We start from the raw sequence: 18,771 nt of genomic DNA on the forward strand, positions 1-18,771 counted from the left end.
CAGTCGCCTGCGGGGCAACTGGTTCCACTATCCGTTCCCCGTCGACCATGGACCCACTTGTCGATGGATTTCATTACAGACTTACCCATGTGCAACAAGTTCAATACCATCTGGGTGGTAGTTGACCGGTTCACCAAGATGGCACACTTCATTCCTCTCACCGGTCTTCCGTCAGCTTCCAAGTTGGCTCAAGTATTCATACAAGAGATCTTCCGACTCCACGGTCTTCCTGAAGAAATTATCTCAGATCGAGGAGTTCAATTCACAGCCAAATTCTGGCGAAGTTTATGTCAAGTCCTCCAAGTCAAGCTAAAGTTTTCCACGGCTTACCATCCTCAGACCAATGGTCAAACCGAGAGGGTGAATCAGGACTTGGAGGCCTTCCTCCGCATCTATGTGTCCTCCTCTCAAGATGACTGGGTTCAATTACTTCCCTGGGCCGAGTTCTGTCATAACAACCAGTATCATTCTTCATCTGCTTCAACACCATTCTTCACTAACTTTGGATTCCACCCTAAAGTCCCTGAGTTCCAACCGCTTCCAGCAACTTCTGTTCCCGCAGTGGATATCACCTTGCATCAGTTTGCCAATATCTGGAAGAGCGTACGATCAGCTCTGCTCAAGGCATCGTTCAGGTACAAGAAGTTTGCGGATAAGAAGCGTCGAGCAGTTCCTGCTCTCAAGGTGGGTGATCGGGTATGGTTATCCACGAAGAATTTGAGGTTAAGAGTTCCCAGTATGAAGTTTGCACCTCGCTATATCGGTCCTTTCAAGATTGAACAAGTCATCAATCCTGTTGCTTACAGACTCCAGTTGCCTCCCTTCTTAAAAATACCCAGGACATTCCATGTTTCCCTGTTGAAACCGCTGATCTTGAATCGGTTTCATTCCTCACTTCCTCCAACTCCGAAAGTCCAAACTCAACGAGGCGTTGAGTATGAAGTGGCCAAGATCCTGGACTCACGTCACCGTTACGGTCAACTACAATATCTTATTGACTGGAAGGGTTATGGTCCTGAGGAACGTTCATGGACCAATGCTTCTGATGTCCATGCTCCTGCCTTGGTCCGGAGATTCCATTCCAAGTTTCCTCAAAAGCCAAAGAAGTGTCCTGGGGCCACTCCTAAAGGGGGGGGGGGGGTGCTGTCACGATCCGGGTATCTGGACGCCATTTCTTACCCATCAGATGCCTCCTAAGGCTGGCTCAGCGCTCCAGGACCGGATCCCATCTGTTATCCTGATGTGTACATTCCTGTATCCTCTCCTGTCACTCTGGGACGCTGTCACAGTAAACGCCATATTACACCTGGCATGGCGTCTCCCGTGGCCTCCGCCGCCGTCCCTGAACTTCTGCATGCAGAGTGTCTGAGTGGCGATTACGTCAGCCGCGGCCTCCGCTGTGTCCGCGTGGTTGGATGTGCATCTGTCAGCCTGGCACCTCCTGTCTCCGGTGGCCGGCGCCGCCATTACTGTTTTCATTACCACATGGATTACAAACCAAACTTCCCTCCAAGTGTCTGCATGGGCGCAGCCATCTTGGATTCTGTCAGCTGATCATTTCCACCAATCTGTTCTCGGTGTTGATGATCTGCGTGGTTGCCTAGCCAGTCCCTTCCTTGCTGCAGGTATAAATACACTGTGCCTGAGCAAGGAAGGCGTCAGTGCTCTGGTTGTCAAACCTAGTTCCTGTTTGTCTCTCTCCTGTGATTGTCTTCCAGGTTCCAGCTCCTGTCTCAAGACTTCCACCATAGAGACCCGCACCAGCATTCCACCTGCGGTGTAGCCTGACTCTCCAATCCATTGTGGATTCATCTGTTTCCAGCTACAACATTACCTGCTTCCAGCTCAGCTTTCAGCAGAGTACAGCTTCCCTTAAAGGGCCGGTGTCCTTTCTACACTTTACCACTCTCCACCGGTATTATTATTTCTCCGCTCTCAAGTTCTACATTTCAGTTCATATTTCATCGCTCCCAAGTTTATCTATTATTTAACTGGTTCCAGCCAGTATCCACTCCGTGCTAACAACAGTCTGGTTCCAGCCAGTATCCACAGCAGCTGTTTTATCTTCAGCAACCCAGCTTTTCCTGGAACACCAGCTGGCACAATCCTGGGTTATCTCCATTGCTACAGTCGGGCCTGGTAAGGACTTTCCATCTAGAAGATCATAAGAACTATCTCACACTACCAGTGCTCTGTGGCTCCTGCCATCCTGTAGTACCCAGGAACTGTATTTATTATTTGCTGACTTTTACGTTTTCTTTTACTGCTGCTGTGTTGCGGAGTTGTCATAATAAACATCATTGACTTTTATCCAAGTTGTCGTGGTCACGCCTTCGGGCAGTTATTATTCATGTTACTTACATGTCCAGGGGTCTGATACAACCTCCCAGGTTCCGGTACATCTCTGGTCCAGAGATATCCCCAATATGGGATTGAGCGCTGAATTGTTAGATAACATTTTACCCACTTTTAGGTTCTAACACTCTGCCTCTTTGCAAGAGGTATACTTGAAGACGATCCAAAGGGCATATATAGCACCTAATCAGAGGGCACACATGGTCCCAGACGACACTGGCTGCAGCATCAAATGTACTGCGCAGAGTGCCACCTTGTGCCACAATATGTGGTCTTGCCGAAAAATATCTAAGTTTTGGTACAAGGTGGTCGCTTATCTCAACACAGTATTTAACTTACGGTTAATAAAACGCCCGAAGGCGTGTTTGTTACTTGATTTTAGGGAATGGTCTCTTGGGCCTGAAGATAGAGATATTGTTCCGGTACTCTCTGTTATCCTAACAATTGCCAAGAAACAAATTCTTAACAATTGGATCAAACCGTCCACCCCTTCTTTGATGGCTGTGAAACACATGACCCTCCGGATTATTTATTTTGAGAGGCGTGCTACTCTTCCTGATATTGAACTAGGGGTCAGGCGGTTTGCCAGGAAGTGGGAAAGGTATATTGATACTCTAGACCCGGATATTCAAACGTTCATCTATAAACTTTTTGAGACCACAACGTGGTACCTATATAGACAAATCGATAGAGCCTCTTGACAACTTAGGCCCATGTACTGTTCCTTTGAGATCTCCTGTTCTTTTTCTAGAAATGTAAATATATTAATTTTAATACCCCACGCTGTATGTACAGTCTGATGCCATATAGGTACTGAACCTTCTCTTTGGTTAGAGTGGCTAAACATGCCTGAATTGCCTTTTCACTAGTCTTACTTAAGATGTCTTTGGACGCCACTCATTCATGAGCTGATTATACTTGTATTGTTTTCCCCATTTGTCCCCCCCCCCCCCCCCCCCCTCCTCCTGTCTGTCTTCTTTACTGACCTCTCGGGTATATTGATGTTCTGTAAATCCTCAGGTAGAACTGGGTGCTTGGCCTTAGGTATATGATGATTTCTTATGTTGAGACGCACACCGGTACTGTCTTCATCATTTCCTAGACCTCATGTAGGTTAAGATTGTCCATCCTTTGCCTCTTACCCAAGCTTACAGCTACCGACTATGTATGTATTTGTTGATTTCACTGATGTGACTTAAAAATACTTTATGTTGAAACACTGTAACTATACCGGTTTCTCTCCGGTTTTTGGTTTGTCTATATCATGAAGGTCTTCCTTGTTCTTGTATATCTATAAAAAATCTAATAAAAATTGTTGAATAAAAAAAAAAAAAAACAATGTGCAGGCAGTGGGTGGCTCCGCATATAAAAATGTGCAGGCAGTGCGTGGCTCCGCATATTATTGTGCAGGCAGTGCGTGGCTCCGCATAGCAATGTGCAGGCAGTGTGTGGCTCCGCATATAACAATGTGCAGGCAGTGCGTGGCTCCGCATATAACAGTGTCGCAGGCAGTGCGTGGCTCCGCAATGTGCAGGCAGTGCGTGGCTCCTCATAGCAATGTGCAGGCAGTGCGTGGCTCCGCATATAACAATGTGTAGGCAGTGCGTGGCTCCGCATATAACAATGTGCAGGCAGTGTGTGGCTCCGCATAGCAATGTGCAGGCAGTCGGTGGCTCCGCATTTAGCAATGTGCTCCGCTGTATCTGGCAGGCCGGATTAGGTTTTCCCATGAAATGCACCTTTTACCTCCTGTAAATAGTAGATGGCGCCATCTGCGGGTGGGGTGTGTAATGTGGCCATGATGCTACATACTGCTGTCTGCTATAATTGTCCTGTAGATACCATCGCCCACGCCCCGTATACACCCATGTACACTGGCCACGTGCCCCTGCGTACGGCTAGTGACAGTATCACCGCACATGTCAGCTGTCCCTGATGTGTGGGGAGTCCTGAGCTGTTACCAGGGAACGTCCCTCCTGTCCTGCGTATCTGACATATCACCGGTTACTCTCCCGCACGTTCCTCTCTGAGCTGTTACCAGGGAACGTCCCTCCTGTCCTGCGTATCTGACATATCACCGGTCACTCTCCTGCACGTTCCTCTCTGAGCTGTTACCAGGGAACGTCCCTCCTGTCCTGCGTATCTGACATATCACCGGTTACTCTCCCGCACGTTCCTCTCTGAGCTGTTACCAGGGAACGTCCCTCCTGTCCTGCGTATCTGACATATCACCGGTCACTCTCCTGCACGTTCCTCTCTGAGCTGTTACCAGGGAACATCCCTCCTGTCCTGCGTACCTGACATATCACCGGCTATTCTCACGCTCTGGGTGCGGCTGTCACTCTCCCGCACGTTCCTCTCTGAGCTGTTACCAGGGAACGTCCCTCCTGTCCTGCGTACCTGACATATCACCGGTTATTCTCACGCTCTGGGTGCGGCTGTCACTCTCCCGCACGTTCCTCTCTGAGCTGTTACCAGGGAACGTCCCTCCTGTCCTGCGTATCTGACATATCACCGGTCACTCTCCTGCACGTTCCTATCTGAGCTGTTACCAGGGAACGTCCCTCCTGTCCTGCGTATCAGACATATCACCGGTCACTCTCCTGCACGTTCCTCTCTGAGCTGTTACCAGGGAACGTCCCTCCTGTCCTGCGTATCTGACATATCACCGGTTACTCTCCCGCACGTTCCTCTCTGAGCTGTTACCAGGGAACGTCCCTCCTGTCCTGCGTATCTGACATATCACCGGTCACTCTCCTGCACGTTCCTCTCTGAGCTGTTACCAGGGAACGTCCCTCCTGTCCTGCGTATCTGACATATCACCGGTTATTCTCACGCTCTGGGTGCGGCTGTCACTCTCCCGCACATTCCCCTCTGAGCTGTTATCAGGGAACGTCCCTCCTGTCCTGCGTATCTGACATATCACCGGTTATTCTCACGCTCTGGGTGCGGCTGTCACTCTCCCGCACGTTCCTCTCTGAGCTGTTACCAGGGAACGTCCCTCCTGTCCTGCGTACCTGACATATCACCGGTTATTCTCACGCTCTGGGTGCGGCTGTCACTCTCCCGCACGTTCCTCTCTGAGCTGTTACCAGGGAACGTCCCTCCTGTCCTGCGTATCTGACATATCACCGGTCACTCTCCTGCACGTTCCTATCTGAGCTGTTACCAGGGAACGTCCCTCCTGTCCTGCGTATCTGACATATCACCGGTCACTCTCCTGCACGTTCCTCTCTGAGCTGTTACCAGGGAACGTCCCTCCTGTCCTGCGTATCTGACATATCACCGGTCACTCTCCTGCACGTTCCTCTCTGAGCTGTTACCAGGGAACGTCCCTCCTGTCCTGCGTATCTGACATATCACCGGTTACTCTCCCGCACGTTCCTCTCTGAGCTGTTACCAGGGAACGTCCCTCCTGTCCTGCGTATCTGACATATCACCGGTCACTCTCCTGCACGTTCCTCTCTGAGCTGTTACCAGGGAACGTCCCTCCTGTCCTGCGTATCTGACATATCACCGGTTACTCTCCCGCACGTTCCTCTCTGAGCTGTTACCAGGGAACGTCCCTCCTGTCCTGCGTATCTGACATATCACCGGTTACTCTCCCGCACGTTCCTCTCTGAGCTGTTACCAGGGAACGTCCCTCCTGTCCTGCGTATCTGACATATCACCGGTCACTCTCCTGCACGTTCCTCTCTGAGCTGTTACCAGGGAACGTCCCTCCTGTCCTGCGTATCTGACATATCACCGGTTATTCTCACGCTCTGGGTGCGGCTGTCACTCTCCCGCACATTCCCCTCTGAGCTGTTATCAGGGAACGTCCCTCCTGTCCTGCGTATCTGACATATCACCGGTTATTCTCACGCTCTGGGTGCGGCTGTCACTCTCCCGCACGTTCCTCTCTGAGCTGTTACCAGGGAACGTCCCTCCTGTCCTGCGTATCTGACATATCACCGGTTATTCTCTGGGTGCGGCTGTCACTCTCCCGCACGTTCCTCTCTGAGCTGTTATCAGGGAACGTCCCTCCTGTCCTGCGTATCTGACATATCACCGGTTATTCTCTGGGTGCGGCTGTCACTCTCCCGCACGTTCCTCTCTGAGCTGTTACCAGGGAACGTCCCTCCTGTCCTGCGTATCTGACATATCACCGGTCACTCTCCCGCACGTTCCTATCTGAGCTGTTACCAGGGAACGTCCCTCCTGTCCTGCGTATCTGACATATCACCGGTCACTCTCCTGCACGTTCCTCTCTGAGCTGTTACCAGGGAACGTCCCTCCTGTCCTGCGTATCTGACATATCACCGGCTATTCTCTGGGTGCGGCTGTCACTCTCCCGCACGTTCCTCTCTGAGCTGGGGCATCTGTAAATCATAGTGGTAAAAGCAGAACGTGTAAAGGCAGTAATCTATTGTGCCGGGTTGCACTGTACAGTAGACTCATTAGATAACGGTAATAACGCTTTCCCTTCCAGATTGCTGCAATTACGGGAGTATTAGTGGATGGTACATCTGTCAGATCACTAGAGGATCGCTAGAACAGACCGAGGAACGACACCAGACATCTGGAATCACAGCTACGTCTACAACACGATGGCGAGAAATCTCATCAAGAATGGCTGCGGGGAAGGTAAAACCGATCTCTTCAACTACCTGCAATTTTATTCAATCTTTCCAAATGCCCCGTAATGTGCAGGAGACTTCTGAAATTGTGGGTGATCTCCCACACTCCTGAGAGAAACTGACAAGTCCCCTGAAACCAGCAGAAGATACATAGAGTGGGGTCACCGTGCAGGAAGCACTGAGGAGATGCAGTTATAACAACTACAATTGTGTGCTAGAGGGCGCATTTTCCAGGAGCAGGTATTTACCAGGTGGAGGCATTTACCAGGCAGAGGCATTTACCAGGAGGCATTTACCAGGTGGAGGCATTTAACAGCAGCACTCATCAAGAAATATTTTCCCTCAGGAATCCAGGTCTCAATACCAATGTTTCAGTATTATTGTAATACTTTCATCAGGGTACAGTCATATTACACTATATGACCCCTAGAGCACAGTATGGGGGTTTATTATACATTCCAGGACAAGACCTGGGCCAAGAAAAATCCCAGGATTCCCCCAGCACACTATAATGAACCAGTAAATGAGGTTTACATCCTATATGATAGTAGTAATGCAGAGACCTCAGTTGCATATATGTGCAAGGGATGCGGTCAATTTACCTACAATCGAAATCCCGATGGTCAAAATACCGACAAGGTTAAAATCCCGACATTTAAAATACAGACAAGGGGGTAAATTTACTAAGGTGAGACTTTTTTAGAACTAGTGATGTTACCCATAGCAACCAATCAGATTTTACTTAACATTTGTCTAGCTTCTTCCAGAAGATAATAGATACAATCTGATTGGTTGCTATGGGCAACATCACCAGTTCTAAAAATCGCCCACCTTAGTAAATTTACCCCCAGGTCATAATACCAACATTTAAAAAGTCAGCAGGTCAAAAAAAAAAATCGACATGAGTTTTTCATGATTTTTTCATTGAGTCCGACTTGTTGATTCTTTACCATCCCAGTGGACCTGGAGGGGGAATATAATAATGAGGGGATGCGGTACACTTATACGGTGTCCAGGTCAACCTATGGCGACATACACACACACAAAATAATGGGAAAACTTGTGTCGACTTTTTGACCTGTCGACATTTTAAATGTCAGTGTTTTGACCTTGTTGGAATTTTGACCTTGTCAGGATTTTATATGTCGGTATTTTGACCTTGTTGGGGTTTTATATGTCGGTATTTTGACCTTGTTGTGGTTTTATATGTTGGTATTTTGACCTTGTTGGGGTTTTGACAATTGGGATTTTGATTGCAGATATTTCATACGTATCCCTTGTGCATAGATATGGTAGGCCACCATCCACGTCACGGCGTTTCCGATATAAGGTGGTCCTAACACTACACGATAATAGCACCCACTTTAGTACCTACTTTGGGCCATACATGAGCCAGCATGCAAACACCTGCAATGGACCAATACAATGATGTGAGCAGCTTGCCATGTTTGTGTATCACTGTTCTGAGAGGTATGTATGGGATCAGTAGTTGGAGGGCATGCTGGTCCTTGTAGTACCATTTGGAGGATATTGGGGTACCTCCAGGTGAGTTAGCTGTCAATATATAAATGTATGTGCTATTATCATGTAGCAATGCACAAATGTATGACCCAAAGTGGGCGCTATTATCACATAGTGTTGGGACCACCATACACCAGAGACGACGTGACGTGGCTGCTGGCCTAATCATATCTCTGCAAATATATGTAACTGAGATCTCTGTATTACTATTATCATATAGGATGTAAATCCCATTTACTGGCCCATCATAGTGTGCTGGGGGAATCCTGCTATTTTCTTGTGTATATTATTAGCCCCTCTATTACAAGCACCTGTAATGTACTAATAGATTGATGTGAGCAACTTGTCATTTTTGTGTAAGACCTGTGCCAAGCGTCTTCTGGGCAGATGAGGAATCAGGAGACTGGTGTCTTGGAGACCTTTGCTGATGGTATATCAATGTACTGGGTACACTATGTTATCTGATTATACCCTGATGAAAGTATGAGTACTGCCCCCCCTCCCCCCATGCTGCCTTATAATCAGCAAGTGGAGAGTACCATATGTGTGATATATACAGTATACATGTATGTATGTATGTATGTATGTATGTATGTATGTATGTATGTATGCGTGGCGTCTTCAGTGCCGCAATTTATCAGAAATCAATTATTTCATATTTATTACTATTTTTAATTTTACTTATATATTGCTGACTGACATACTATCTCTATTGGATATTGTGCACCTCTGCTGGTGTGGCTGGGAGCACCATAAATACACCAAATATTGAGGGGTACATCCATCCGAGTATACAGGGATTAGGTATATTTATTTCTGCTGCCGGGTACACTGGGCTCCACAGGGAATGACATTGGGGTGTAGAGTAGGATCTTGATCCGAGGCACCAACAGGCTCAAAGCTTTGACTGTTCCCAGAATGCACAGCGCCGCCTCCTATATCACCCCGCCTCCGTGCACAGGAGCTCAGTTTTGTAGTTGGTGCCATGCAGTAAGCAGGCGCTTAACAGGGGGCTGCTCCAGCAGCCCTGAGCAAAGCTTTTAAAGAATATTGAAGACTTCAAGGGCTGCATCAGAGACACTGACTGTGTTACATGTGAGTCGGACATCTCCTGCTGCAGCTCCATCACCTCCCCCAGCGGCGCTGTACACTCCCGCGCCCTGGTTGCCGGGTACCTACAGCAGAGGCTCCGGTTTTCTTCCAAGTTAGTCACACACACGCCCGCTGCTCTCCTGGATCGCGTGGCCGCAATCAGGGAGGAGGTAAGTGGGCCCCCTCGGCAGGACCCGCTGTAAACTGCGATCCCGCGCGGCCGGTGGGAGGCGCGCCGCGCGCGCTGGCTTGGACACTGTGGTGGCACAGGGACCTCACTAGACTAACAGGGTATGGGCACAGGTCGGTTTTCTCTCTTAAAACCGTTTATATAAGCCCCCAGTACCCGGTGGTGAAGTCCAGCAGGGGGATAAGGCTCTGACCTGTAGCCCCTTCCCCAGCCCCAGGGCGCCATTTAGAGTAAATGTTCCCGCCCTGGAGCTGCATATCTCTCCCTCACTCCCTGTCAGCGTTTGGGCGCCATTACACACAGCTGCGCTGATCGTGGGACTATTTGGGCAAATCCTCCTATGTAAAGCTGCCTGCCTGTCAGCGCTGTGCATTTACATGACACTTAAGTATTCGACATGTCTGCTGACAGTGTTAGTTAAGAAATAGTGCATTTAGTCAGGGTTATATAGTACAAGTACCCTGTGATATACATCCAGTCTTTACTGTGCATTGTTATATCTATTGAGTGTATAGCTATACTTAGTACTACTTTGTATTGCTAGTCCAGTGCAGTCTTATTGCATGTCATAATTTCTGCATTGTACATGTGACTATGTGTGTGTGCATGTAGCTGCTGTGTGACCTCCATTTCATGTATCTCACCCAGATTGCTATCCTTATATTCTATAACCTGAGGGGGCTAAGTGCGTCAAGTTTACCATAATATAGGTTGTTCACAGGATATACTCAATGTGTATTTTTCTCTGTGATATTTAGTCACCATATACCTCTGGAATTCCCTGTTTGTGCTGATATGCTGCACAGGGGGTTCTTGTCAGTATCTGATATTGTACTGTGTTGCCTTGCATTGAGCTTTTGATTATGTCAGCTACAAAGGGCAATGGAGCTGGGGCTGATCCCACATTGCATGGTGTTGACACTGCAGACACATTTGAGGGTAACATAGCAGCTGAGGGTTCAGGTTCTGGGGGTTCCTTACCCCCCAGTGGGACTGTAGCAACGGGGGATCAAAAAGACCCACCTTGGGCTACCTTCTCCACGCTATTGAATACGCTAGTAACTAGACTAACGCCCCCTATGGGATCTCTTGTGCCGGTACAACCGCTTATGGTCCCAGCGGTTAACCCGCCATGGGCAGATCAAATGTCCAATCAGTTACAGAAATTGAACCAATCACTGACTGCTCAAAAGTCTAACCCTCGCCCCCTAAGACCAAGGGGTCCTCTAAGCGGGCAACTACTTCCTCACAATCCACCAACATCCCAGATACCTCGTCTGATGAGGATGGCGTTTATACTGACCCCACAGATTCTGATCCCAATGCTTCTGGTACAACTGAGGGCCTGAGCTGACGGGAGGCAGCCTCAGTTGTAGGCGCTGAGATGTAGTGAAACCTGGGAGGTTGTATCAGACCCCTGGACATGTAAGTTACACGTAGGAAGATTGCCCGAAGGCGTCACCACGACAACCAAGATAAAAGTCAATGATGTTTATTTGACAAACTCCATGCAACACAGCAGTAATAAAAAAGAAACGTAAAATCAGCAGTATTATACACAGTTCCTGGGTACTACAGGATGGCAATGGCCACAGGGCTCTGGTAGTATGGGTACAGTTCTTATTGTCCTCTAGATGGAAAGTCCTTACCAGACCCGACTGTAGCAATGGAGATAGCCCAGGTTCATACCAGCTGATGTTCCATGGAAAGCTGGACTGCTGTAGATGAAGTGGCTGCTGTGGGTACTGGTTGGAACCAGTCAGATGTAGACACGGAGTGGATACTGGATGGAACCAGTCAAATGATATATGAAGCTTGAGAGCGATGAAATACAAATGATATATGAAGCTTGAGAGCGATGAAATAATAGTACCGGTGGTTTATGGAAATCTGCAGAAGTGGTACCGGCACTTTAAGAAGAACTGATCTCTGCTGGAAGCTGAGTGCTGGAAGCAGGTGAATCTGTAGCTGGAAATGGAGGAGTCACAGAGGACTGGAGAGTCAGGCTGCACCGCAAGTGGTAGACTGGAGCGGGTCTCTTTAGTGGAAGCTTGGAGACAGGAGCTGGAACCTGGAAAACAACCACAGGAGAGAGACAGACTGGAACTAGGTTTGACAACCAAAGCACTGACGCCTTCCTTGCTCAGGCACAGGATACTTATACCTGCAGCAAGGAAGGGATTGGCTAGGCAATTATGCAGATTCCAGTGGAGCAGCGGATTGGTGGAGATTGGACATGTAACAGAATCCAACATGGCTGCGCCCATGTTGGTACTTGGAGGGAAAGTTGGTTTGGAAATCCATGTGAAAACCCAGCAGCAATGGCGGCGCCGGCCGCAGGGGACAGGAGACGCCAGACTGACAACTGCACACTGGAACCACGCGGACGACAGCTGGCATGAGGCGCCACTCTGATAACCTGCATACTGGAACGCAGGAACGGCGGCGGAGGACGGGAGACGTCATTCAGAAGGCAAACATGGTGCCGCTGTGACAGCGTCTCGGAGTGACAGGAGAGGAATGCAGAATGTGGACATCAGTATTACAGATGAAATCCGGCCCTGGAACGCTGAGCCAGCCTCAGGAGACATCTAAAAGGCAAGTAATGGCGTCCAGATACCCGGATCGTGACAGCTTCAGATGGGGACGCCGTTTCACGGGTCGATGTTCCTGACTTGTTGGAGGCTATCAGACTCATTCTTCAAGTTGATGATGACCCGGAGCCTGATGCTACCCCTAAGAAACTGGACAGGTTTAAACGTCAGAGGGTGGTTAAACAAGTTTGACCTCACTCTGACCATTTAGTTGACATACGTCAGGAGTCCTGGGGAAATCCAGGAAAATAATTCACGCCTCACAAGAAGATGCTGGCTCGCTACCTCCTTGCTGCGGAGCTAAGTAAAAATTGTGAAACACCCCCGCCAGTGGATTCGCAGGTGGCGCGGCTGGTGGTATCCTCAGCTCTGCCTATTACTACCGTCACGTCTCTGAAAGAGCCGACGGATAAGCGTGTGGTGGGTTGTTTAAAGGTTATTTACACCCTAACCGGTGCTGCGCATAGGCCCACCATTACAGCAACATGGGCTGCAGAAGCTGTGGAAGCGTGGGCTCAGGAGCTGAAGGCGGAGTTGCCGTCCAATGCTTCTGATCATGCTAGACAAGGCGGCTTCTGATGCCAGTACTCTGGCGGCCAAGGCTTCTACGCCCATTTTGGCTCGCCGGATTCTCTGGTTACAGTCCTGGTCTGTGGATCTGGACTCTAAGAAAACCCTGGAGGTACTCCCTTTTAAGGGAGACATTCATTTCGGAGAAGACCTCAACAAGATAGTGGCGGACTTAGCTTCTGCTAAAACAGCATGTCTGCCTAGTGCTGCTCCTTCGGTGCCGAAGGCTAAGAATACTCCATTTCGATCCTTTCGTCCTTCAGGGAAATCAAAAGGTCAAGTATACCCGAAACAGGTTCGCACTTCCAAACCCAATAAGCCCAAACCCAAACGGGCCTGGGCTGCCTGTCAGGCTGCTTCCAATACTGACAAGCCTGCCGCAGGACGGGGCTGGCCTCCCTCTGGGGGATCCCAGGGTGGGGGGCCGACTTCTAGGGTATACCCAGGAATGGTTGAAGACCACTTCCAATACCTGGGTACGGGAAGTCGTCACTCGAGGTTACGCCGTATCCTTCAAGAATCGTCCCCCTCATCGATTTTGCCTGACAGATGTCCCTTCGGATCAGGTGAAGGCAAAAACTCTTAATTCGGTGGTACAGTCCCTCCTGGGCACAGGAATGGTAGTACAGGTGCCTCTGGCTCAGAGAGGCAAGGGGTACTATTCAGCACTGTTCCTAGTCCCCGAAACCGAATGGGTCCTTCTGGTCCATTCTCAACCTCAAGTCCTTGAACAGATTTGTGAGGGTCTCCAAGTTTCGTATGGAAACTCTTCGCTCTATTGTTCTGGCCTTGGAACCTGGGGAATATATATAGTCTCAATGGGCTTACAGGATGCTTACCTGCATATTCCCATTGCAGTGTTACATCAGCAGTACCTGAGGTTTTACGGTTGGCAGCCTCCATTACCAATTTTGGGCGTTACCTTTTTGATTGACCACGGCTCCGCAAGTCTTCACCAAGGTCATGGCGGTAATGACGGCTGTACTCTGCTGTCAAGGGGTCAGGATCCTACCATACCTGGACGACTTGTTGATCCTAGCAAATTCCCCAGAAATTCTCCTGCGTCATCTGGATCTGACTATCCGGTTTCTACAAGCCCACGGATGGCTCATCAACTGGAAGAAATCTTCCCTGGGCCCTGCTCAGAGCATGGTGCACCTGGGGGCGTTGTTGGACACTCACAACCAGCGGTTGTTCTTGTCTCAGGAGAAAGTCCTGAAGCTTCAGGACAGGATCGATGCTTCCTATCTCGTCCGCATGTGTCGATACATTCGGCAATGCAAGTGCTAGGTCTCATGGTGTCGGCTTTCGACATGGTGGAGTACGCTCAATTCCATTCCCGCCCCCTGCAGAAGCTGATTCTTGCCAAGTGGGATGGCCTGCCTCACCGGATCAGGTCTCAAATGATCTCCTTGTCTCCGGAGGTCCGTCTGTCACTGAGCTGGTGGCTTCAGGACCAACGATTGAGCAGGGGTCGTCCCTTCTGGATCTCCAACTGGGTTCTTCTGACGACGGATGCCAGTCTGAGAGGTTGGGGCGCGGTGTTGGAGCAACACTTCCTTCAGGGTCGGTGGATCAAGGAGGAGCCTCACCTCCCGATAAACATTCTGGAATTGCAGGCGGTGTTCAACTCATTGAACTTGGCCCAGCATTTAATACAGAACAGACCTGTTCAAGTACAGTCGGACAGCGCCACCACGGTGGCGTACATCAGTCATCAAGGCGGCACTCGAAGCCACATGGCAATGAGGGAAGTATTCTTCAGTTGGCGGAACGCCATCTGCCAGCCATATCGGCAGTGTTCATTCTGGGGGTCCTAAACTGGGAAGCGGACTTTCTCAGTCATCAGGACGTACATGCCAGAGAATGGAGCCTCCATCCAGATGTGTTTCAACTCCTCCTGGACAAGTGGGGCCTTCCAAATGTGGACCTGATGGCATCTAGACACAATCACAAGGTTCCGGTCTTCAGAGCAATGACAAGGGATCCTCAAGCAGCGTTCGTGGATGCACTGGCAATTCCATGGAACTTTTGGCTGCCATACGTGTTCCCTCCGGTGTCACTCCTACCCAGAGTAATAAGAAAGTTCAAGCAAGAAGAAGGAATCCTACTTCTGATCGCTCCAGCGTGGCCCAGACGGCATTGGTTCTCAGACTTACTTCCGCAGCACCCAGATCTCCTCGTTCAAGGCCCCTGTGTATATCAGGATTTAGCCCGGTTGGCTTTGACGGCGTGGCTCCTGAAGCTTCCTTCTTAAGGGCCAAAGGATTTTCTGAGGCGGTCATTCAAACCATGTTGAAGGCCCGGGACCGGCTTCTGCTCGGATATACCGTAGGGTCTGGAATTCTTACTTTGCTTGGTGCGCATCTAACAATCATGACGCTTACAAGTTTAGTACGGCCAAACTTTTGGTTTTCTACAACAGGGCCTGGACTTGGGCCTTTGTCTGGCCTCCATCAAGGTTCATATTTCTGCCTTGTCGGTTTGGTTCCAGAGAAAAATTGCAACTTTACCTGATGTTCATACATTTACTCAGGGTGTGTTGCGGATTCAACCTCCTTACGTTCCGCCGGTGGCTCCTTGGGACTTGTCGTGGTTCTGGAGGCATTCCAAGGGTCTCCATTTGAGCCTCTTGAATCGGCAGACCTTAAGTGGCTTTCTGCTGGCTATTGCCTCTGCTAGACAGGTGTCGGATTTGGGTGCTTTGTCCTGTAAGTCACCATATCTGATTTTTCACTTTGACCGGGCGGTTCTTAGAACATGTCCCGGGTATCTACCTAAGGTGGTGTATTCTTTCCACCTTAACCAGGAGATTGTGGTTCCGGCCTTTGCCTTTCCTGAATTGTCTTCCAAAGAGCGGTCTTTGGATGTAGTACGGGCTCTCCGTATCTATGTGAAGAGAACTGCCTCCATCAGGAAGTCGGATTCTCTCTTTGTACTGTTTGGTTTTCACAAACGTGGCTGGCCTGCTCACAAGCAGACCATGTCCAGATGGAGTAGAATGGTGATTGCACATGCTTATGTACAGGCTGGCCGTCCAGCTCCTGCTACTATTACGGACCATTCTACTCTGTCTGTTGGACCTTCTTGGGCGGCCCGCCGTGGTGCAACCCTTGAACAATTGTGCAAGGCGGCTACGTGGTCCTCAGTGAACACATTCATAAGGTTCCATGCCTTTGATAATTCTGCCTCCCAGGATGCTTCCTTTGGACGCCGGGTTCTTGTGCCCGCTACAGTGCGTCCCCTCCCGTGAGGAACTGCTTTAGAACATCCCCATTGTCCAATCCTTTTGGAGCCCAGTGTACCTCGCAGCAGAAAACGAGTTTTATGGTAAGAACTTACCCTTGTTAAATCTCTTTCTACGAGGTACACTGGGCTCCACAAGGCGCCCACCCTGACGCACTTAGCTTCTTTGGGTTGGTATGGCATTAGTCGCTGATACCTTCTCCTGTGGTGAGAATGTGGTGTATGTGGCTAATAATCGTTGTCGTCTCTTTTCCTGCTACTGCATTGGGCTGGTTAACTAAAAACTGAGCTCCTGTGCAGGGAGGCGGGGTTATAGAGGAGGCGGCGTTGTGCATCTTGGGAAGAAGAAGGTCAAAGCTTTGAGCCTGTTGGTGCCTCGGATAAAGATACTACTCTACACCCCAATGTCATTCCCTGTGGAGCCCAGTGTACCTCGCAGAAAGAGATTTAACAACAGTAAATTCTTACCATAAATCTCGTTTTTATTTATAACCAGTTATCAAGACAATGTAATATGACAGAGACCGTACGCTGTGTTTTATTATAGAGGAGTTAGCGTTTTGGGAGGACGTGGAGAATGGCGGAGATGGATGGAAGGTGGAAGATCTTCCGGGAGATAACGGAGCAGAGTTTCCATCAGATGAGGTGAAGAAATACTTTGCATCGTCCTTTGGGTGAGTACATTACATACACAGTGATATTCCATACTGACCGGCTATAGCGGCAGACACTAAGAACCTGCAGTAAGAAGTGTAATGTCCTGAATAACTACAGCAACGAGCGTGGTATAGAATGAGATTATTGGTAATGAGATTATTGATATAGAATGAGATTATTGGTATAGAATGAGATTTTTGCCACACAATGTGCTTTTCATGATATTACTGCATTCATAAGGTGTCTTCCAATTGCAGGTGGTGCAGCAAATCTCAGGTCATTGACCTCCTCAGCGAAGGATACACAGAGGAGATATTGGACACCAACCAGCCTAACATTGTGGTCAGCGACTGGTAAGATGAATGCAGTGACCGTAGCGCTGTAACCACTGGTGACCGTACAGAGGAAATGGGTCCAGACTGCACCCCCTAGTGGTTGTAATGAGAGGTGCTATCTGCAGTGAGTTTATGGTACTACAGGGGACGAAGTGGCTGCAGATGCACTATGCAATCATTACTGTATATTACACTATATAATAAGGAGGTTGTTAGCATATAATTGGCCAATGATATGGGCTTGCTCAACGCATCACTACCTCCAATGTGTGTTATTTATCCATGTATATTATTTCACCCACTTTATATCTAATTATAAAACACTGGCCCTCATTCCGAGTTGTTCGCTCTGTATTTTTTATCGCATCGCATCGATTTTCCGCTTAATGCGCATGCGCAATGTCCGCACTGCGACTGAGCCAAGTAAATTTGCTATGCAGTTAGGAATTTTACTCACGGCTTTTTCATCGCTCAGGCGATCGTAATGTGATTGACAGGAAATGGGTGTTTCTGGGCGGAAACAGGCCGTTTAATGGGTGTGTGCGGAAAAACGCTACCGTTTCTGGGAAAAACGCGGGAGTGGCTGGAGAAACGGGGGAGTGTCTGGGCGAACGCTGGGTGTGTTTGTGACGTCAAACCAGGAACGACAAGCACTGAACTGATCGCAGATGCCAAGTAAGTCTGGAGCTACTCAGAAACTGCTAAGAGAGGTGTAATCGCAATATTGCGAATACGTCGTTCGCAATTTTAAGAAGCTAAGATTCACTCCCAGTAGGCGGCGGCTTAGCGTGAGTAAATCTGCTAAAAGCAGCTTGCAAGCGAACAACTCGGAATGAGGGCCACTGTCTACACTCAGTAACTACCTCTGCTTATCCTATACTTTATTACACCTCATTATTTCCTACTAGTGTGATGACTTGGGGGAGGTTCGTGGCTGGACTGATTTGGGGGTGCCCTGCGCCCCAACGTGAACCCCCAAAGTGTCAGGGACTTGCTCGATAGAGGCGACGTCGACACGGTGGACAAGCCCATATCATTGGCCAATTATATGCTAACAACCTGTTATTATATATTATATATTGTAATTTACAGTAATGATTGCATAGCGCAGCTGCAGCCGCTTCTTCCCCTGTAGTAGTGACCAATCAGATACTAACTCTCATCACTGCTCAGCATCAGTTCCGCTTTCCTCCAGCACATGGACCAGACCTGTAACATGTGCAGAACTGACAGCGACACGTGACACAAATTCAAACTGGCCACAGCATTTATATAGTATGTGATCTGACGAAGCAGCTAGCGTCACACGCTCATGTCCGAATACAGATATATATATATATATATATATATTGCCTGATGCTGCTGTGGGCTAGTGCTGACGTATGCAAAGTGTCCCAGGTCCAGCGGCGCGGCAGTCTGTTCTACGCGTTTTGGTTCTAGCGATCCTTCATCAGACGTGTAAGCGCACTAGCCCGCCGCCGCCGCCTCATTCATGTCCCATATATTTTATGGTATACTACTAATTAGCTATTAGCGCCAACGCAATCATTTCACACATTACACAATCTATCCGCTAAAGAAGCCCCAGGTAG

The 18,771-nt window shown here is 49.0% G+C and overlaps 1 protein-coding gene across 1 annotated transcript in view; it reads left to right on the top strand.

Moving 5' to 3' along the window:
• Positions 1-18,771, top strand: part of LOC134966836 (F-box only protein 2-like) — a 174,817-nt gene that overhangs the window by 145,575 nt on the left and 10,471 nt on the right. Inside the window, exons 3-4 of the mRNA XM_063943885.1 lie at positions 16,735-16,861; positions 17,102-17,197. Coding sequence (XP_063799955.1) covers positions 16,735-16,861; positions 17,102-17,197 — 223 coding nt within the window. The remainder of the gene's footprint in view (positions 1-16,734; positions 16,862-17,101; positions 17,198-18,771) is intronic.

The sequence above is a fragment of the Pseudophryne corroboree genome, chromosome 10 (assembly GCF_028390025.1).
Source record: "Pseudophryne corroboree isolate aPseCor3 chromosome 10, aPseCor3.hap2, whole genome shotgun sequence".
Classification (NCBI taxonomy): Eukaryota; Metazoa; Chordata; class Amphibia; order Anura; family Myobatrachidae; genus Pseudophryne; species Pseudophryne corroboree.